General features: G+C 39.3%; 3 protein-coding genes across 3 annotated transcripts; 2 read left to right on the top strand and 1 right to left on the bottom strand.

Annotated features, from left to right (window-relative positions):
- Nucleotides 1–203: 203 nt before the first annotated feature.
- rwdd2b (RWD domain containing 2B) lies at nucleotides 204–4,128 on the bottom strand. The gene is made up of 4 exons (XM_084717388.1): nucleotides 3,766–4,128; nucleotides 3,596–3,663; nucleotides 588–956; nucleotides 204–489 (listed from the first exon to the last, which is right to left on the bottom strand). Exons 1-4 carry the CDS (start codon nucleotides 3,976–3,978, stop codon nucleotides 237–239), a joined length of 903 nt encoding a protein of 300 aa, XP_084573514.1. The 5' UTR covers nucleotides 3,979–4,128; the 3' UTR covers nucleotides 204–236.
- Nucleotides 4,129–4,539: 411 nt separating this feature from the next.
- usp16 (ubiquitin specific peptidase 16) lies at nucleotides 4,540–10,121 on the top strand. The gene is made up of 18 exons (XM_084717389.1): nucleotides 4,540–4,591; nucleotides 4,785–4,851; nucleotides 4,956–5,152; nucleotides 5,242–5,345; nucleotides 5,440–5,552; nucleotides 5,656–5,888; nucleotides 5,985–6,080; nucleotides 6,173–6,303; nucleotides 6,414–6,501; nucleotides 7,023–7,104; nucleotides 7,211–7,302; nucleotides 7,387–7,440; nucleotides 7,533–7,700; nucleotides 7,823–8,510; nucleotides 8,773–8,867; nucleotides 9,036–9,122; nucleotides 9,689–9,836; nucleotides 9,925–10,121. Exons 2-18 carry the CDS (start codon nucleotides 4,791–4,793, stop codon nucleotides 10,044–10,046), a joined length of 2,559 nt encoding a protein of 852 aa, XP_084573515.1. The 5' UTR covers nucleotides 4,540–4,591; nucleotides 4,785–4,790; the 3' UTR covers nucleotides 10,047–10,121.
- An 83-nt stretch (nucleotides 10,122–10,204) lies between these two features.
- Nucleotides 10,205–17,695, top strand: LOC146328380 (transcription regulator protein BACH1-like). Its single transcript, XM_084717387.1, has 5 exons — nucleotides 10,205–10,899; nucleotides 12,410–12,667; nucleotides 14,668–15,834; nucleotides 15,924–16,130; nucleotides 16,482–17,695. The coding sequence occupies exons 2-5, from the start codon at nucleotides 12,428–12,430 to the stop codon at nucleotides 16,866–16,868; spliced, it is 2,001 nt and encodes a 666-aa protein (XP_084573513.1). The 5' UTR covers nucleotides 10,205–10,899; nucleotides 12,410–12,427; the 3' UTR covers nucleotides 16,869–17,695.
- The last annotated feature ends 3,986 nt before the right edge of the window (nucleotides 17,696–21,681 follow it).

The following is a 21,681-nucleotide window of genomic DNA, read 5'->3' as shown; positions in this document are numbered from 1 at the left end:
ACAAGATTTTTAGGTCAGGGCATCTCTGCAGCACACTGTTATAATGCTGCTTTGTCTCGCATTTTACTTTCATCAAGAGATTGCAGCTTCTGCGATTTGGATATTACATTTGTATATTTTTATTATTGCTACTGTGCAGCCCTAATTGAACACATTTCGATTTTTAAGTCAACTACGACTTCAATGACAAAGCACCAGTCAAATACTGATATATATTTACTCTCTCGGTCAGACCACTACCTCCCTTCAATTCCAAAATACATCTGAAAGACGTCACAACAGCCTTTCTCATTTAAAAACTGGTAGAGCTGCCCAAGGTCCATGTGATTACCTCTGTTCCCATGAGGGTCAAACATTGCCTCTTCAAAGCCTGTGAATTTGCGCAGGGAGTCTATACTTTTAACAGTCCCGCTGTCCTCGCCCCGACGATCAAGGGGAATATCCTCTCTATGTCGAATCATGATCTTCTTCCATGTCAGAACCTTCACTCTGTGAAATGGGAAAAAGTTTGGAAAATAATAAACCTGGCACCTCAGCAGGCTTCTGGCTGTGACATCAGCTGCTAAAAATAACAACACTCAAGATACCTGGACCAGAACTCCTCGCAGGCAGACTGAGGACCCTCCACACACACAATGCCAGGCTTCCCAGGCATGCTGAATCCCGACAGGCCCAGCTCTTTCGACCACTCCAAGATGTTCTTCCTCTTCACCTTGTTGTAGATGTGGTGACTGTAAATCCACAGTCGGCTGAATACCTCCTGTGGACGTGGAGAGGTAGACTCTTTCTTAGGAGCCGGTGCTGCTGATAAGCTCTTATTAATGAAGAGCTGCAGGTTGTCTTTCACCCAGTCCACAGCAGAGAGTACACACACTTCCCCCTGGCAGTTTTCCATGAGGTATGTGTTGAGATCTGTGTGGAGCTGTGTCTGCTGGGCCCTGCTGAGACCGGCACACCTAGGGCACGAATAAAACATGCTGTGAGAAGGATTCAGAGAAGATTCAAGGCCTTTAGAACTGGAAGTTTCCATCCTTGGGAGCAAAAAGTTCTAATGGAAAACATGAAGAAGCTTATTTGCACTACAACATAGCACAAAATAGCCCCAACAAATTTCCAGGAGGTTAATAGACTTACTATTCAATATGAAGGACTATTCTAATACAATATTTTGTGTAAGCATATTACAAGGTGTTTTATTTATTTATGATGCATATAATCTCTTCACTACTAGATCTCTAGATTTACTTGCTTGCTAGATTAGTTGTACTCCTCCTTATTAAGAAAATTTGACTTTTTTGGTTTGCATCAGATACTGGCCGCTAAATAAAGTCGACAGGAGGATAACCCATAAACTAAACATATGTAAATGTTAAAGTCAGTATATATTCTTTATAGGAATACAACCTGCTTTTCCATATTTAAGGAAAAGGGAGGCATGTTGAATTTGTATTACTTTATTTCAGCCTGGTGATGCAATATATAGACATGGTGCAGATATTACCCTGAAGGCCATAGATGTTATTCATTCTGCTATTAGCTATTTTACTGGTGTACCCATCATTGTACTCTCTATGAAAAAGTTTACTGGCCCATTGGTATATGTTTATTTACAAAGCACTCCTAAACAAATTACCAATTTGTATTACTTCACTATTAGACCCCAAGATAGGACCTTATCAAACCCATTCTCAGGACTGGATTACACGTCATGTTCCTCAGGGTGAATGTATTCCTGAGAAGTGAATAAAGGTTAAATGAATAAATAAAAAAAAAAGTAAAATATCCCTCATTAAAAAGTACTACTGAATCACTAGATTGTGAAGGAATACTACAGTAAAAGTGCAGGCACTGTGTAGTAATTCAATAATAAATGTGAAGGAATGAGTATTTTTTTATGTAGTCATTTCCCAAAAGCTAATGTTGAGACAGAAGTAATTAAGTAATAATCATGCAGTGACTTAAAGAGGCATTATGTAGTAATCATCAGTAGGCACAGTCCCAAAATCCTACTCATTACTACTGAAATTACTAAACAAATCACTACTAGTTTGCTTCACATCTCAATAACAATCAAGTAGTGGAACCAATAGGTTTTGTGCAAATATTGTACAGTAGTTATTCAATAGTTGTTTTTTTTTTCATGAGAGAGATCTTCCCACACAAGCTCTGATTCCCACTCCTCATTAACAGACATTGTATGTTGTATTCAATGATGCAGATTTCTTAACTTCAAACAAAGCAATTAAAGTAGAAAATAACCTCTTACTTTCCGCCACATTGATGTAACTCATTTTCATCATCGTTAGTCTGTTGCTCATCTATGTAATTTTTAATGATTTCATTGTCACATTAGAGCACATCAATTACAGTGTTGTCCTTCGCTTTGTTTTGCGACTCTTCACAGTTCAGGCTGCTGCATCCCACTGTAGAATAAAAACATTTCCTGACAGAATCGCAAAATTGAAATGTGCATGCTTGAGGTATTAATGTTTGTTGTGTTATGAAGATGTTACAGAACTAAAACTGTCAGATTGCAAGAGATCTGACATTTCAGTTCTGACTAAATCTAAGACTTTTTTGTTGCTGTTGAAAATCCTGCAAATACAACACAGATCAGTCTCAATGAATGTATATACAGTTAATGTTTATATACAGTCTATAGCAGGGGTGTCAAACATATGGGGATCGGGCCAAAATCAGTCCGTCAAAGGGTCCAATCAGGCCCGCTGGATGATATTGAGAGGTGTGAAAATTGCAGAGAAGTCATTAATTTCTATTATCCAATAAAATGCACAGCTTTTCCTTATTTATATTATTCAAATTGCACTTTTTATTTACCTTAGACATCTCAGGCTGTTAATCACCTGTTTTGTAAACCTTAACCCTGTGAATGTTTTCAGATTGTGTTACTTTTTTATACTCAACAGGGGCAAAGGGAATTTGGAAGCATTGTTATTTATAGGTTATTATGCAATGGTTTTACTGGTCTGGCCCACTTGAAATCAAATTGTACCCCTGTCTGAATTCAAACATTCAATTCCATAATTATTTGTGGATTTGCCTGCCCAGAGACTGCTGCTGAAATTTTGCTATCTAGCTAACTTTAGGAAAGTCTTTGGTTATGTTGTGATTATGTTCAGATTAAAATCTCCTTCTCAAAGGAGATCTAGCCTAAATAGCACATCATTACAAAGTTGAAAAATCTATAAAAGCATGTCAAAAGCAGACAAGGGACTACGGATACATAATACAAAGCCTGGTAATAACGATTGCACTCTTTTTTTTCTCCCAGGGAGAGTTCAAAGCTCTATTTAAAAAAAAACAAAAACAAAAAAAAAACACACACACAAAGCTGTAGTGGGCTCTGGAGGTTATTCCACGAACAGGGTGCGAAATAGGAAAAAGTAAAATAAAATATAAACAAATTAAATTATTAATTAATATTACATTATATGAACATATTGTGTTGCTGATTTGCAATACTCCGTTTTCCAAATTATCAATTATGTGCACAATATGTAGTTATTATAAAGTAAGTAATTGGTTCTTGATATGCATGTGTGAAAATACACATCAAAAGTTGACAGAGGCTTACCGGACTGTTATCTCTGGTAACACGCTGGGATATTCGGATGGATAAGCACAGGACAGAATGACATCCGTCTGAGTGGAGTAACAAAATTAGAAGAAAAAAAAGAAAATTATTGTTTTAGAACGCCTTTAAATCACAATGCCGTACTATGACAGAACAGCCGGTTCGGTTACCCTCTCCATGCTTGCAGTGTCCAGCTTGTGTTTGATGAGAAACTGAGGTCTGGAAGGCGGAGGACTGTCTGTTGAGTCTGAACACTCCACATAGTCCCTGAGCTCAGCGAGAGCCAGCTGGTCTGTCATCTCCAGCTCCTCCTGGGTGGGAAACATGCTGGTCAGCAGCTCTATCTCTGCGAGCTGAGCCTCTGCCCACTCCAAGTAAGACATGCTGATAGAGGCAAACGATTTTCACTACTATTTCATATAAATAACCGCTGCTTTTAGGCAGCTTTCTGTCTCCACTTTTAAAGAAGTTGTCGCTTTAAGTTAACGTTACGCCACATGTCACTCTTTAACATAACTCGGCTAACAAGTGACATGTTTACCAACGACTAAAATATAACTCGCTTTAAGTCTTGTCAGACTTTAATAAAATATAATTCAATTACATATAAAGAATGAGCTGAACCAACAGGCTAGTTAGGTACGTCTGCAGTGATAGTACTGCTAGTTCTGTACCGAAGCTAGTCATCGAGCTTTGTTTCCACTCGGACTCTTTTAAGCGACGTACACAGGAAACACACGTACCGAGCAGCAGAAACAGCGACACCTCCACATTTTGTTCCTCTGTTGTCTGCATGTGTCAGCTGGGATTTTTCTGCCAAATCAGCGCAGTGTTTTTTTTTTTTAAGAATTTGAAACTTTATAGGACCATTTTCTAATCTGAAGTATTGAATTTTATATGGCTGCGATTAAAAACAAAGTGAACCAAGCTAACGTTATGTTCGGAAAGTAAACGAAACTGAAAACTGAAGGTTTATTACAGACTCCGTTTGTGACAGTAAGTTGACTGGACCACGCGGATGGTGATGGGGTTAAATGTTACATTACTTGTTGTTTGCTTCAGGCACTGAATGCAGTGGCACTAAATTGTGTTAAGCAGCATTATAGTGTAATTTAGCCACTCGCCAAAGCTAACGGTACTTCAGATTACTGCTGTGACTCCATTCATCTCCAGTTCTGTTTAACCTTAGGTTAAAATGGGAAAGAAAAAAGGTAAAGAGAAGAGATCCAGAGAGGAAGAGGACATTGACCTGGCAGGTAAAAGATGTATCATCATCATCATCATTGCATATGACAACCTGTGGAAGGCCTGGGGTGACTTTCCTACCTTGTGTTTCATTTTGAGTGTCTTATCTTTATAGGTCCATCCTGCAGACATATTAAGAAGGGGGCAGACCAAACACTTCTAAAGAAACTCTCTGGGAATTCTGATTGGACGAGCTGCCAGGATTGTAAGAATGAAGAAAATAAAGCAAATATCAGCACCACCATGCAACAGGAGTCTGAAGAGGCACAAGAAACTGCAGCCGTATGGATGTGCTTGAAATGCGGCCATAGAGTGAGTCTATGCAACCGATCTGTCATACAGATTTTGACAATGTACGAAGTGACATTTTGCTGAAAGATCTAATGCATCTTTTCTACCAGGGATGTGGACGAAACTCTGAGAACCAACATGCTATCAAACATTACGAGACTCCACGATCGGATCCACATTGCCTGGTGATCAGTTTGGATAACTGGAGTGTGTGGTGAGTGTTTTGCTGCGATGTGTTAATCACAGTGGCATAAGTTGTGTTTGAAGTGAGCAATATGTTTTTTTTTCTTGTGTTGCCAAACCTCCAGGTGTTACATATGTGATGATGAAGTCCAGTACTCCAGAACCGGCCATTTGGCTCAACTTGTGACCAACCTACAAAAACAAACCTCTGCAGAACCCGTAAAGAGACAGCAGAAAAGTAGGTCTCATTGGAAAGTTTAGCATCACTGTGTAATGTTTTTTTTGTTGTTAAATTGTAGTCTTGGAATTTCACATCTCTATAACCATGTTCTGTTATTTAGGAGTGAAGGAGGATGACAGCTTGTTGGAAGCTGAGCAGAAAACGGAGCCTATAAAACCAGAGGAAAGTGAGGACAAGGAGAACAAAGAGACCAAAGAGCACCAAAAGAAAAATGTCAAGAAAGAGAGCATTGGGAAGCCACAAAAGTCTGGCACATCTGAAGACAGTGGTGGCGTTTCAGTGAAGGGGCTTAGTAATCTGGGAAACACGTGTTTCTTTAATGCAGTCATTCAGGTAAGATTGTGCTTCATAGGATTTTAGTCTTGAGTTACAATGACTGATGTTCTAAAACTTCCAGTTGTTTTTAACTGCTGTCATTGTCCTTTCCAGAATCTCTCTCAAACACAGCTCTTAAGACAGACTCTCAACAAAGTGACAGAAGAGAAAATCCATCTTAACATTAACCCTGTTGCCTCCTCTGATCTGGTGGGTTGCTATAGCTGCTTTTAACTGTAAAAATGGTACATCCATCTTACCTAAAATACACTGCTCATTACTTGTTTTTATTACGATTGCAGGAACCTATCGGAGTGCAGCTGGACCAGCCTGGATCTCTGACTTTGGCGATGTGTCAACTACTGAATGAGATCCAGCAATCTAAGAAGGGTGTGGTAACACCGCGGGAGTTGTTTACACAAGTTTGTAAAAAGTGAGAGCGCCTACAAGTTCAGGCTGAACTCAGTCTTAACACATGCTTAAAATGTGCTTCATAGCATCACAGCATTAAGCATATTTTATTGTCTTGTCTCCTTTGTGCAGGGCTGCCAGGTTCAAAGGATTTCAGCAACAAGATAGTCAGGAGCTGCTGCGCTATCTTCTGGATGGAATGCGAGCTGAGGAGATCAAAGTAAGCATTAAGTTTTAACCGAATCTCTCTATATAGTATATCACATTGCTGAAAGATTTACACTTGAAATGGTTACTGTAGCTCTCCAAGTGGCTAATATTGCATGCTATTATATTGTATTGACACCAGAACGGCCAGCTAGCATGTATTACAGTGTGCACTTAGGTTTCTCATTTCAGGCCTCTTGATACCAAGTGATTCAGACTCAATGTTTAATCAAATTGAGGACACGTTATATGTGAAATGCAGAGAATCACGGCTAAAAAGCTTTTTCTCTCTCTCATATAATGACCTTAGAGATTTTTCTTTCCCAAAAGGTTCTCTGATAGGTGGGTCAATTTAAACAGAGCAGAGATTTTATTAACACACTATCAGAGTGTTAAGAGGCTGAAAATATTGAGATTCTGTGAAAGTGTTGTGCATCTTATATGTGCAAGATAAAAGGTCAAGAGCTTTTGCCTTATCTTATGGTTTATCAAAAAGTTTTTTTATCATCTACATTTAAATTTTGTTCGTTACAGAGAGTAAGCTCAGGGGTGATGGAGGCATTGAAAAAATCTAGAAAAGGCACAGATGGAGAGCAGCTGAAAAAAACAGTGAAAGGTAAGTAATTGAGTGAACAATGTTGAATTGTATCCTTCTATAGTATGCAATTTTGGCACATCCAGTGCTTAAATGTGGCCATCTGACAATAAAATTCTAATTTCAGAGTACGAGAAAAATGGATTTCCAAAAAACTTTGTGGACCACGTTTTTGGTGGGGAAATGACTAGCACTGTAATGTGTCAGCAGTGTAAAACGGCAAGTACTGCTGACAAATATTCAAGATAACCAGACAGTGTCATGGCAATGTCGAACTAAATGGCCTCCACTTTGCACTTACAGGTGTCTGTAGTCACAGAGATGTTTTTGGATCTCTCCCTTCCTGTTTCTGATGAGGTAAATCTCTTATGAGTGTTTTTTTTTTTTGGCCAATTATTTGTAAATCTTTTTGTGTTACACGTGTGCCCTCTTGTGACCACATCTTACAGGCATACAGGAAGAAGAACCAGAAAAAAGTAGTTCAGAACACCGGTGCGTCGAGCCAGGATGGCAGAAACAGCCCTGCTTTGACCAACGGAAATGATGATGGTGCCGCTGTGCCTGGCAGCAAGTACCAGCAGAAGAAAGCAAAGAAGCAGGCAAAGAAGCAAGCAAAGGTACCTCACTAAATGTATACAGCAGAATTGTCTTAAATTTAGCTGTGATTCATAATTTTTGTAGATAGGTGTTCAATCATTGCACAGAATAAATTAAATAATTTCCTTGTCTTGGCCTACAGCATCAAAAGAGGCAGCAGAAGCTCGATGGCAGAGTCACTTTGGACAGTCTCACATCTCAGAGCCACACAGAGAGTGAGCAGACAGATCCTAATGCAGACTCAAAGGATGGGGAAAATGTTGACAATGAAACACATGGAGAAGCCTCACTGAGTGAAGAAAATCCCACACAAATCAGTGTGTCTGAACAGCACCAGGAGAACCTTGATAAAGTCCAGGATGAGAAGCAAAAAGAAGAGGACGAGGAGTCAGTTAATGACTGTGACTCATCAGCGACGTTATCGGTCAGCAACTATTTTACTGTCTTATCAGAGGAGCAGCACTCGAAAGACAGCATCATAGATGATGACAAAACATCTGACATGGAGCAGGAAGGAGAAGACGACACACAGCTGGTGCATGAAATGGAGAAAGTAACCCTGGATGATGCTTTCATAGATGAATCTGATGCTGTGGAACAAGTCATGGAGACTGAGGATGAGCCACTGGAGGCTAAAGAGTACACCGTAGTAAGTCAGGACCCAGAGCTGGCTTTCCACACTCTGGCCACCAGGACGGCCCCTGAGAAACAAGAGTGTTCAGTGCAGTCATGCCTTTTTCAATTCACGGAAGTGGAAACCCTCACACAGAACAACAGCCTGCTTTGTGTGACCTGCACTAAACGGCAGCCAAACAAAGACAAAGCTGGAGGTATGTGGAATTCCTCTCCATAATCGTGTTTGACCTATTGTTGATATGCTTTTGTTCTTGATCTTGTACAAACTCAACTTGTGTGGATTTTGGGCATTATCGTATCACAAACCCAGTAATTCTAACAAGGCAAGAAGCCAATTAGATGTGCAGCTTTTGTCTTTTTTTTATCATGTTTTGCTGCCTCTTTGTCTCTAAGTGCCTCTTTTTTCCATTTGGGGATCAATTAAGTTCATCGTTTTTATATTTGTGCTTTGTTTAGAATCCAAGAAGAATATCTACACTGATGCCTTGAAGCAAATGTTGATCTCCTCTCCCCCACCAGTGCTTACCCTACATCTAAAGAGATTTCAACAGGTAACACAGCTGGAAAAAATAGCTGACTGTCAGCCAAGCTCTTTTTATTCACACAGCTGTCAACCAGCTATTTAAAGATCACAGCACATTGTTGTTATGAACAGTTTTGTTTTTTTGTTTTTTTCCTTTTATGGAATTTTAATGAGATCACTTGTTGTTTTCCTCTAGAATGGATACAGTATTTGTAAGGTGAACAGACATGTCCAATTTCCCCTTATACTGGATCTAGCTCCTTTTTGTGGGATTAAATGCAAGGTAAGTACAGGGATTAACAGCTGTTATTGGAGGGAAAATTCAGCACTTTTCTTGTGGATGTCCAGCCAGTGTTGATGGTAAATGTAGTCAACTGAAGGAATCAATTCCTCAGTGTGTGCTATATTGACCCAGAAAGCTGAGCTCTCATGCTGAATTGCAGGCTGTTTCAGCTTCAATTTCTAGTCTCCCCTCTGGATATTCATATGGTGTGCTTGATTAATATTTTTGTCACCTAATGCATTGTATCAGCCACCGAAGTGATAGTTATAGGCTAATGTGGTAATACATGGTAGAAGGGGTGGAAGAAGGGCATTAGAACCTTGCATGCAGTTCATCCTGGTACATGTAGGCCCTGCTGGCACAGCTCCATGAGCAGGAGAACGCTGCATTCTTGAGTAACATGGCATGCACTGAAGAATTCATTGCGTTAATTGACTACGTTCACCTTCAATACAGATTGGACAGCCACATCAAAAGTGCAGAATTTTCCTTTTAATTATCATGATGATAAATGTGACATTGTTTTATTATAGTTTTAGCACTAACAAAAAGTTGTTTCCAAACAGAACGTGACAGAGGGAGAAACTCAGATTTTGTACAGTTTGTATGGTATCGTAGAACACAGTGGAACAATGAGGTCAGGCCATTACACAGCCTATGTGAAAGTGCGACCCGAGTGCCCCAAATCTTCATCCAACGGACATGCAGCAGAAGGTAGGTGTGCTTGGACATGACAATCAATAAAATAATAACTTGGTCCTAATATTTTAAGTATCACCGCTAACTCATTACTTGCTTCCAGGAGATGCACAGCCACCTAGAGGATCTTGGTTCCATATCAGTGACACAAGCGTCCAGCCTGTGAGCGAGTGCAAAGTCCAGAGTTGCCAAGCCTACCTCCTCTTCTATGAAAGAATCCTCTAATCAAACCATGCCTCACTACTCAGGAAATCCTCACAAACAAACCTACTGCTGCTTCTTCAGCTCCACAGTATAAGGGATCACAAACGATGGACCAACCTTGGCCTGGTTTAACCGTGACTCACACTGGGCTGTGATCACATTATATTGATTATACAGGAGGGACATTTGACAGTGTTGACATGTTCATCAAAGTGGTGTCACACAGTGTTTCAAGTATTAAACCGTACAGCTGTGTATTTCTCACACTCATGGAAACATGGCTAGGTGTGTGATGAAAGTCAACATTGAAATTGAACATTGTTGTATTGGATTTGTTCACATAACAAAAGTCAAATACAGGATAAATTAAAGTTGGGGAAAAGCAATTTGTAAAAAAATTATTTATATGTCTATTTTTTAATCAATGTCGTGTAATGAAATGCTTCAGAATGAGAAAACTTTCTCCTGTCTTATGTGCTGGCTTTCTGATTCTTTCACTGAGCATGCGCAGTAAGTGCTAATATCTTTGGTCGGTCTGCAAAGGAACCCAAGATTTGTGAAACTCTCGTGAGATTTTCAAGCTTTCTTTCTTGATTCTACAAACTAATCGTATTTTATAACGTGACAATACTGTGGTTAAGATTTGAGTACGTTTAGGGACAGGAAATACGTGGCTTGGGTAATGGAAAGTTCATGTTTTGAGTTGAAATGAGCAGTCTCGCGAGACCTTTCGCTGGGTTGGGGTTCCCTTCTAGACATAGCCTGGCTTCTGGACCAAATTGTCACATGACAAGAGGAAAGCCTGGCTCCGGATGGCCAGAACCGACTCTACCCAAAATTTACCAATGGCAGTGTTATCAAGCTGACATGACAGGTCAGTGAGCATTTGGCCTTTTTAAAATGAACATTATAAAGTACATTTATTCTTTCTGAGGGCTTTACTGTTCAGCCGACGACAGGAAGACATGTTCGCTCCGTACAGTTGTAACGTTAATGTTATGGCCTAGCTTAAAGCCTTTTTCCGTTCGGACAACATCGACCGTTAACGTCCATAAACATCTCAATAAAAATGTTACCAGACGCTAGTAACGTAATGTTGCCCTATGCTAACTTTAGATATATGTCTTTACGTCTCTTTGCCCAGGCTCATTTGGGGTTGGCTAAACATGAATCAGCATTTTAAACTTGCTGCCTAAGTTAAAGAGTTAGCTAATATGTACTGAGTGTATTTATTTAGTGACAAGCTAACTGATAATTACGTTAGCTAATTAAACATCAGGCATGTCTTTCTAGCTAACCCTTTATCTTTGTCTGTAGAGCGTTATTAGAAGTTAAGTTACTTTATTTAGTTACGCCATCGTGTTTCTTTTTTGCTGAAGTCAGACAGAAACAGTGGAGCATGATGTCCTCAAAGTGGACTGTGATCACTAACTAGCTAGGTATAACTTTAACATAGTACAGTAATAATCACTTATAATTATATAATATCTAGATTGCATTTAATGCATTTAGCCACTTGTCTGATCTTACTTTCAAAATAATTTAATGAGAATGTACAGTCAAGTGTTTTGCATAAGGACAGGTCATTTGACTGCCCTGTGAGCTTATCTGCTACCCATTATAATAATATCACTTAAAAGGGACAGTTTACCTGAAAATTATAAATACATTTATTTTTATCTGTAGAGTTACTTATCCATCTAGAAAGTTTTGGTGTGTGTTGCCAAGTTTTGGAGATATTTGTCCTAGAGATTTCTGCCTTCTCTCGAATATGATGGCACTAGAAGGCACTCGGCTAATTGGGGTTTGAAACACTAAATAAATTACTTTTCAAAAACTCAACAGCAATGTCTGTTTCCAGAAATCATGATCCATTGACTCAAGATAATCCACAGACCTTGCTGTGAGCAGTTTCCATTGAGGAACCATTTTTGTTCTATTGAACTACACCTGCCAAACTTTATCACTGTACAGAAGGAAGCAGATTATTTTGAATACCTGGGTCAAGATTTCTAGAAAGAAATATCTCTGTTGAATTGTAGAGATATTTTTTTGTGATTTGAGCACCAAATTACCAGTGCCATCTAGTTCTGTTATATTCGCAAGCCTAAGGCGACATCTTCAAATGTTTTAACCTATTACTAATCTAGAACCTCAAGATATGTAGTTTGCTATCACAGACCAGTAAAGAAAACCAGAGTATTCACATTTGAGAAGTAAAAATCCATGAGTTTTTGCCATGTTTGCTTTAAAAATTAATATTTCAATTGTTTATCAAAATTGTTGCAGATTAATTTTCTGTCAGTAGACTAATCGGACATCCACACTGTGGTGTATTTTGACAAACTGTGTATAGTGATCATTATGCTTTTTCTGTCACACAGGCTGAGCTTGTAAGAACCATGTCGCTCCAAGCTCCTCGCATGTCAGTGTTCACTTTTCAGTCTGCGGTGCACAGTGCCCATGTTCTTGAGTGTCTGAATGACCAGAGGCAGCGGGACATCCTGTGTGATGTGACGGTGGTAGTGGGAAACAAGAGTTTTCGGGCCCATTGCTCTGTCTTGGCTTCTTGCAGCGAATACTTTAACGGCAGGGTCACCAGTGTCACCAGACAGAATCCCATCATCACCTTGTCTGATGAGGTCAGTGTCCTGCTGTTCAACTGAAGGGTTTTTGAAGAAAAACTGACACTGCAAATTATTTTGACTGTGCATAAATGTATTGTTATATTAATAAAATAGTTAAATAAAAAAAAAAAAATGTTATCAATATATGCCACTGTTGAATTCATTTGCCTTGGAGTAATCAAAGTGATTTATGAGTGATCAAAGTAGGACATAAGGCAGCTTTGTACTTAAGCAGACTTGTGAGGACACCATTACAGTTAAACTCACAAGTCCATACACAACACAATATTAGTGCTGCACTTTGGACATCCTAAAAGAAAGAACCTCATCTATGAATATCTGCCATTTTAATTAATTCTGCGAGTGGCTAAAATGTTATATTACACTTAGAAAGTTGCAATATCTGCACATGCAGAGTACGTGTGCAAGACCAGCCATCGCAAACTTTTTGAATTCAGACTAAATTGTTATTTATCAAAATGGATTAGAAAGCTTTTCTTCAAGATCTGCTGATTTTTATTTTAGTTCCCGCAGTGGATGACTTTTTAACCTGACTGATTTGTCTAGTTCACAGCTGTTGCACTGTAACTCATGCCTGTGCGTATGTGTACATCACAATATCTGTGACAACACTATATCTATTAGCTCTGTGGGGATTAATATGGCATTATAGAGTGTTTTCATGGCACATTATCAATCTGGAGGTCGGCCATGTTGATTGAACGTATACAAGGTATCCAAACTCACCACTGTTCCTAATAATATTTGCTGCCTTCAAATGAGGGTTTGTGATTAAAGTCTTCAGAAGAAGAATTCATATATGATTCATGTTTCCTAAAAGCTCCAAGTGCATGAGTCATGTACACAGCTTCCCATTTCATAATTTCGAGTTCCATTTGAAGGCAGCAGTTGTTGCTCAAAATGGTCAAGTTTGGTCAATCAAATATAAGATTTAATAAGTTGAATTGAGACATTTAATTGTTTATATGTTTATGATAGATCAGCATTTTGATGCAAAAAGTTTTACTAGTAAACTATTAAACATAAAATCTTGAAAGTCTATGATATATAGTTAAATGTCTAAAATGTAAAGATCAGTTGATCACTTACCTTGGCTTTCACAGTACATGATGAGCTGATACCGTGCCTCTCTCAGCATCCACACACTATGTGGTTGTAGGTTTCCAATTTTTTGTAACATTCAGCAAAGGTCTTTATCTGTGCAGACTCTGCAAACAAACAAAGTAGTTCACTATGTCGGGACAGGAAATAGGCAAAATTGTCTGTTTGTCATTCAAGTCAGCTCGTTCGGATCTTCACCACCTGTTAATCTTAGTTTTGTTAAATAACCCTTTCCTGTAAGTTTTAGCAGCTTCCACACATTTTCCTGAACATTTTCCTGAAGATTTTTCTGAACTTTTCCATGGTTTCAACATTACTGCAGTTGGCTTAAATTAAACATTTAGTATGTCTGATGATGACAGAATGGAATAGCTGTTTAATTTTAATGTTTATAAGTTGGCCAATTTTGTTTCTGAAGCTTGGAAAAAGCGTCAGGAAAGGTTATTTAATTAACATTAATTGTGAGCTATGTTGTGTTCTTGTTTTATTTTGTTTTGTTTTTCTGGTTTCTGGTCTGTTTTATCTAAATAATTGTGTCTTGTAAGCCTGTTTGGGCTGGGCACTTGCTGGTGCATGACACAATAATAAAAAAAATTATTCATTCATTCATTCACCACCAACATGGCCACATGTCCAGGATACCGACCAAACTGAGCTTTGCTCATTGTAGGTGGATGTGTTGTTAATATATTTTAGTATGCGATTACTGTAACATAGTTTGATGACAGTTTTATGAAACTATAAATCATATTTTACAATAGTCCTACACATCCTGATGTCCTATGTTCCACTGGTAACTGGTCACCTTTCTATTATGGTCATACTGTGATAATTATACTCGTTAGAGTTTTATTGTACCTCCAACAATGTGCTGTATCTATTTTCCCCCACAGGTGACCGTTGAAGGGTTTGAACCTTTGCTTCAATTTGCCTACACATCAAAGCTGCCCTTCACCAAAGAAAACATTTATGCCATTCGCAGCAGTGCTGAGTTTTTAGGATTTCATAACTTGGAGTCAGCTTGCTTTGATTTCCTCATCCCAAAGTTTTCTGAAGGCAAAAGAACCTCACGGGAGGTCAGGCGTGGAGCCTGTTGTCGGAGCCGGGATTCCAGTGCCAGCTTTGGCTCCAGTGTAGAGAGCAGCCAACCAAAATCATTTGAGTCACACAGCTCAGTGCCTTCAAGAGATGATGAACGGACAGACTTCCCATCACAGTGTCCTCAGAGCGTGCAGGGTCAGACGACCAGTGGGGAAGAGCACTTCTGTTTGGAGAACTGCGGACCACAAATGCCCCCTTTATCTCTGGAGTTATCAGCAAATGGTGTGTGCCCCATGTTGTCTTTGCCGTGCCCAGACTCCGACAAAGCAGATCATCCCTCTCAGTTCTGTGAGAGAGACATTTTAGAGATAGGAGATGTGTGTAATCAAAGTGAGTTGAGCTTGGCAGACTGTGGCTTACCCTGTGAGCTGTCTACCCCAGGGGATGTGAATCCGCCAGAACTCATTGAGACAGCAGGCAGCGATGTTAAACAGACCGTTGAGACCCTTGGTGCTGAAACCAACTGTAACCCCAGTTCATGTCCACTCAACACATCAGGGGCGGGAGATTGCCATGAGTTATTAGAGCAGAGTGAGGTTGGCCTTGAACAGAGGATGGCAGGTGATCTCCCAGACCCCACGCTAACCGCTCTAAGCCATGAAGAGGGATTTGGGGAGAGGAGCAGCGTGGAGAGGGAGGTGGCTGAACATCTGGCAAAGGGATTTTGGTCTGACCTCTGCCCATCTCAGGCTCAGCCACTCCCCCTGGATCCCATGGACCAAAACAATCTGGCAAAAGCATCAGACTTTCATTGGCTTAAGCAGCTGGACCTGAGCTCTAGTGTAGGAGACTGTCCCTTCCTCAAGGACCTTGAGAGAGGTGATGACCTGGCTCCACGCACTGACAGCCTGTCCCACTCAGAGAAGAGCCCTTACATGTCTTCCTCACTCAACTCTGGGGACGACTCAGATCTGGACACAGATGGAGATACTGAGGCCAACAACAAGAGAGCAGCAGAGGTCATTGTGACACACAGCTGATGTTTGGTTATTTATTGTTGAAGATATTAAGTAAAATAAATCTAACTCTTAAATCCTGTACTCTGCAGATACAGCTCCCTTTCCCAGTGGAGCAGATCTCAGCGCTGAGCCGTAGTGCCTTTCAGCAGCTTTTGAGACACCATCACCTGACCCAAGATCAGCTGGAATTTGTCCATGACGTCCGCCGCCGAAGTAAAAACCGCGTTGCTGCACAGCGCTGCCGAAAGAGGAAACTAGACAGCATACACCAGTTAGAATGTGAAATCAAAAAATTAGTAAGTTGCCTTTATCATTCCCCGTATTCTCAACATGTTATCAAACATGACACGATTGAATTTTGTGTCTTTCTTGGCCTTCAAGTACTTTTGAGCTTTATTTTCCCTTAAAAAGGTATTAAAAAGTCTTAAATTTAACTTGTTGAAACGTGCAGAAACCCTGAATGACAAAACAGTAATGAAAGAAAAAGAAGCATGAATGGTGAAACAGAGAAAAAGCAATGAAGACTAATGACTTAATTTTTGCTAAGCTACCATTGTCTTCAGTTGTAAGCTTTTGTCCAAAAAAGGCATATACCATGAAGTGAATGGAAGTGAAGTGAATGAACTTTACTGTCCTTGTCTTTACAGAAAAGTGAGAAGGAGCGGCTGCTGCAGGAGCAAAGTGAGCTGGAGCAAAACCTGGAGGAGACGCGTCAGAGTCTTTGCGGGTTATGTAAGAGTGTCAGCATCGAGACTGGCTCTGATCAGGACCACTTGCAGCTTCTTGCCAAACTCTCCTCACCAGACTTTCCCATCTCCTCCCCGAGTCTTGTGGGTAAGGATGGAGAGTCTCAGATTACTATCGAAATGGTAAGTTGTACTCCTGAGTGTGACCCAAACAAGCCGCCTACAAGCTCGGTTCATCCTCCTGCGCCAGAGGCCGGTACACAGACAGAGGAGGCTGGTTCTCCACAGAGCTGCAATGATCCTGCATCTTTGCTTAGCGCCTGTCTGGACATGAACAATATACTGTAATCTCCTTTTGGGATAGATATGCTTTCTTGTGTATTTCACTGAATCATTTTCTGCCTGATCAGTATCTTAAAGTGACATAGAGAAATGTCACATTTCCTTCGCTGTATTACTAATAAGCATTTCACTGTAGTAAACACAGAATCCAGTATTCATCATTTTTAAAGTGCAGACAATTTTCAGGTAATTCCCAAATGTATCCATTTGTAAGTTAGGGGGACGTTTCTTAAAATTAAGTTTGTTTTTCTCAGGGAAACTCATAACCTGACTGTGTGTAGATGGCTATAATAATTCCTGTTGCACCCCCACCCTTCTCCTCTCCTTACACATACATACACTCATAATTATGAAAACAAGAGGTTTCTTTCATTATATAGGCTAATTTTTGTATCATCATAATCTTGACACATACTGTATTATTACACCACTATGCTGTTTCTTTGATTTAATATGCACAGCACTAACAAAACTTTTTACAGTAGATTACAAGGAATTGTTACAACTAACATAAAATCTCAGCAGCATTATTTGAATGCCAGTGTATAGTGTGAATGAATGTTTGAAGAACGGTTCCAGTGTGTCTGAAGGTGTTACAGAGGAACATAAGAAACTATGTTATTTGATGCAAAATGTGCCTTATGCAGTAGTATAGTATGAATTCAGAAAGATAAAGGCAATCTTTGTATATTCTTGTCTCAAGCACTGTTGCACATTAACCCAGAGCCCATATTGATGGCATTCTCTTACGTTTAGGTCTGTCTTCATGATGAGTGTTTTTTATTAAATGCTTTCATGGATTACAGATTTAAATAAACAACATTTTGTTACTATTCAGTGTTTTATTTCAACTAGCATGAAGTAGGAATATTTTCTTCCTCTGTTAATGCACAGTACCACAGTTTGTCCAGTAGGTGGAAGTATAACTCCATTCACCTCACAGGCTACGCTGATCCTGAATTGACCGTCCAGAACATTATGAATTTTTCCTTCTACCTCAAGGCTTGAAGCTGCAAAACATTTGAAAACTTTAAGCCATAAACTCCAGTTAAAACTTGAAATGACAGTTGACAGAGAGTGTTGCTATTGTTGTCAGCCTGTTTTGTCAGAATTGGTGGACAAACAACTAAACTGATAATCAGAGAGAATGTTGGGGCTGAGGAACAGAAAGCTTTTTGTGTTAAACTAAAATACTGTTTGACTAAAAAAGCTGTGGTTCTATGAACACAGATTGCATGCATTTCCACCTGATAGCAACATTACATTGTGCAATACTACTCTTGAAACTAAAGAGTTGTCTGTGGATTTATTGGCTCTACAGTGCTACAGTGTATCATTAAGAAGACTATAGATTGGACTAAATTAGGGTTGAAATTAAAGGCAGAGTCAGGTGAGGCTGATAAATGGCCTAAACTATGTAAATAGTGAAGGTACCCAGAGGCTCTGCAGACAGGAAATTGGAAAAAGTAAGGTTTATATGATAGCCATCCCTTTACCCCTGCGGTGCAAACTCAACAAGTTATAACACTCATCATGCTCGTGGAACAAACTTGAGAGTTTTTCATAAATTTACACATTTTTGTTTAGAAGGCTGCAGATTGAGCACAAGACAGAAGCTGATCAGTCATTATTAAACCAGTTGTACACATAACCTTTGCCACCTATAGAAAAGAAAAGAAAACTAAGCCACCTTAGCTGATGTATGGCCCCATACAAACAGAAGCTATAGAAAAAATACAGTTGTAAAGTTCAATGCCTTCATTTGTCATATGCCACATGCAGCATTTATTCCTTATAAATGGCATGAATCTACATGTATAGGTCCATATGTGGACATATTGCTGCAGATACTTTTGGCTCCAACATGTACTGTAGGTCCAACTGGCAGGTTGCCCTCGTTCATTGGAAAGTGTGGCTAAAATAAGTATAAAATAAATCATAGATAAACAAGAGTCAAGATGTTCTGTTGCTCCAGTCTGACAAAAGCACTGCTTTATCTGCTCGTGCAGCATGTATTAGGTTGCTCTCCAAAGACCTTTCAATGACAAGTGTTCTGTAACAATCAGTATCATCCTCATCTGGTTAAAAATAAAAATAGTCATTCTGTTTGGTATGAATAATAATATCATCATGACTCTCTGTTGCATCACAGCAACCTAGTTCTTATGCAGACTTGTTTTTAGCACATTAATGCACATGCAAGCCATCTCAGGTCAAAGCACAAGATACACCAAGATAATTACAAACAACAATAAAAAAAAACCCATTTTGATTGAATATCACGCTTACTTGCTCATAATTAGACACATTCCTCATCTCATTATTATTTCTGCTGCCTATTCTTTAAACTGCTAGTTAAATGTATGTGTATAATGAACAGCATTGCAACTTTAAATCTACCCACTGTGATTATCCAATCTGGAGCTGTAAAAGCAAACAAGGATAGGTAAATATTTAGTTGGGGTTTAAAGTTGTTTGGAGTTCACACAGCTCTGATGGGAACTGACATTGGTCTGAGTGTTCCCTCGTAATTCAGAGCAGCAAGAATCTTGTATCAGACTTGGTCAAATAAAGAACATTTCACAGAACAACCATTTTAGGAAGGCTCTTTAAAATCAAATAATCCATTTTGTCAAATGTTTTTGTCTTCTGATAAGAACTTCCTACACCTCTGACTTTAGACAGTGCTTGCCTTGTAGTTTTGTGTCCTTTCAAATAGCTACCGTAGCACTTGGGGACAATAAAAGGAAAAGCAATCTCATTGTTTCCCTCAGAACAATCCTCAAGGTTAAAGTGGTAATTACACCGGCAACCCTGAAGCAACTAATAAAACTTGTACCTATCTTTGAGAAGACACACATTGACACACAATGCCGTGACTCCAAACTCAACAAGTGGTGTTGCATCTAAAAGTCAAAAGGATTAGATGATGATAATGCCACAGAGATAAGATATCTTCTCCCCGTGCTGCCATGACACACATCTGTAGGAAATCCTCAAGTCGATGTTTGTCAGAACTGGCAATTATGAATTGGACCAATTTATGAATTTTCTTTTTCAAAAATTAGGTTTCTTCTCTGGTGTTTGTTTGGTCTTTTATGCAGAATTTGGATATTGGAGCATTGTAGCACAAAAAGTAAGATTATCCTCTTTTGCGAGCTACACAGGAAGAGAAACTTGATTTGAGGAGGAAGCAGCTGTGCGGCATGGCAAGGTCAGAGGCCCATAATCCGCGGCCTCATTCATGCGAGATTAAAAACCTGCTCTGAGTTCTGATTAAGAATGCAGGGTTAGAAGATTAAAGACCAGCAAACAAAATGAAAGCAGTTTAAGCCCAATCCTGGAATTCATCAGAATACCAAAACCTTAAACTGTCATTACAACGTGAGATTAATGCAAAGCCCACTTGAACTCTCCTCTCTGTCTTGCTATATCTTCTGTGTCATGGCCTATATTTCTTTTTTTTTTTTTTACCAAAAATTTGCATGATCTCTCACTTTGTCCAGTGTCACTTCTCTCCACCTCCCTCGTCTCAGTTTTTTTTTTTTTTTTTTTTTTTAGCTCATTGAAGATTTTTTTAATCATAATGAAACACTGGCAGTATGAATTGGCTGAGGTTACTGTGAATAAAGTAAGCACTCCTTCACATTTTATTTTCGTTTGTCTCACAATACATGATTTTATTTTCAAAGGGGTTTATGTATGCCCCTTTTACCTACTTTTCACATTTATTCCAGTCATTATCTTCTGACAGACAGACTCCACAGTACTTAGGTAGTAGGGATTAGGAAACAGGAGGCGAGCGGGAAAACAAGGATTAGAAATTGAAACATCTGGAAGTTAGCTCGCTTGCATAGTTGGTACAGCGGAGAATATATATGCTAATAAAACTGACAAACATGATTCAATGTGGCACTCATGCTCCTGGCTGGACTTTTCCTGTAGGCTAACACTGATTGATTGTTATAGCACTGCAAATACAAAAGTCATCTAATAAGTCGGTCAGCAACGGTCACAGGATTCTGGTTAAAATAACTTTACTGTATCCACTTTTATTTTGAGAAAAAGTTGTCCAATAAAAATCATAATCCAATTGTTGGATGAATATAAACCAAAATCCTTGTTATGATATTGGTTTTCACCTCAGTAAACACTAGATTATAGACTGATATATCAATTAGCTGTCAGATTTCTATTTATTTGCTGCTAGAATGCATCACATCTTATGTAAATAAAACTTTGGCTCTTAAGTGACCTTCTGTCATGGACATCCATATAATATTGGAGTTTCTCTACCAGAGGTCAAAATCCTCGAGAAAGACACAATACTTGGATAATCAATCGCAGCATAAGGTCCATGACCTTCTAGCAACACAACATAAATCTTATAAGCTGTTGAGCTACTGTATCCTAACTGATTACATGCTGCAGTCACTATGAACTTCATTTTGGGGGTAGTGCTGAGAAGGGGGCTGTATCCCATTGACAGGATTATATAAATGAGGACCATAATACTGTAATCTCCCAGAGAAATGAGAGAAACCAGGGGACATGCCGACCCCAGCTAGCTAGCACCCTGGTCTTCAACCGTCAGATTAACAAACAGCTGGTTGTACAGTGACAGATTACATTCACACTTGTTTTCTTGCTTTACCAGTCCTCACTGTGCTACATTTGTAACACTCGAAGCACATGGAAAAGCGCCTTGCAGAGCAAGATCTGTCAAAGAAGTCATACGGTATCAGAGAACAACTACTTAACCAGTCATGGGGAAATTGTCAGAATTTATCAGTGTCAAGAGCCAACTGGAAAAGCATGA

The sequence above is a fragment of the Lutjanus erythropterus genome, chromosome 4 (assembly GCF_056507025.1).
Source record: "Lutjanus erythropterus isolate fLutEry1 chromosome 4, fLutEry1.hap2, whole genome shotgun sequence".
Taxonomy (NCBI): domain Eukaryota; kingdom Metazoa; phylum Chordata; class Actinopteri; order Lutjaniformes; family Lutjanidae; genus Lutjanus; species Lutjanus erythropterus.
Note: the sequence above shows the minus strand (reverse complement) of the source record. Positions and strands in the feature narration are given on the sequence as shown.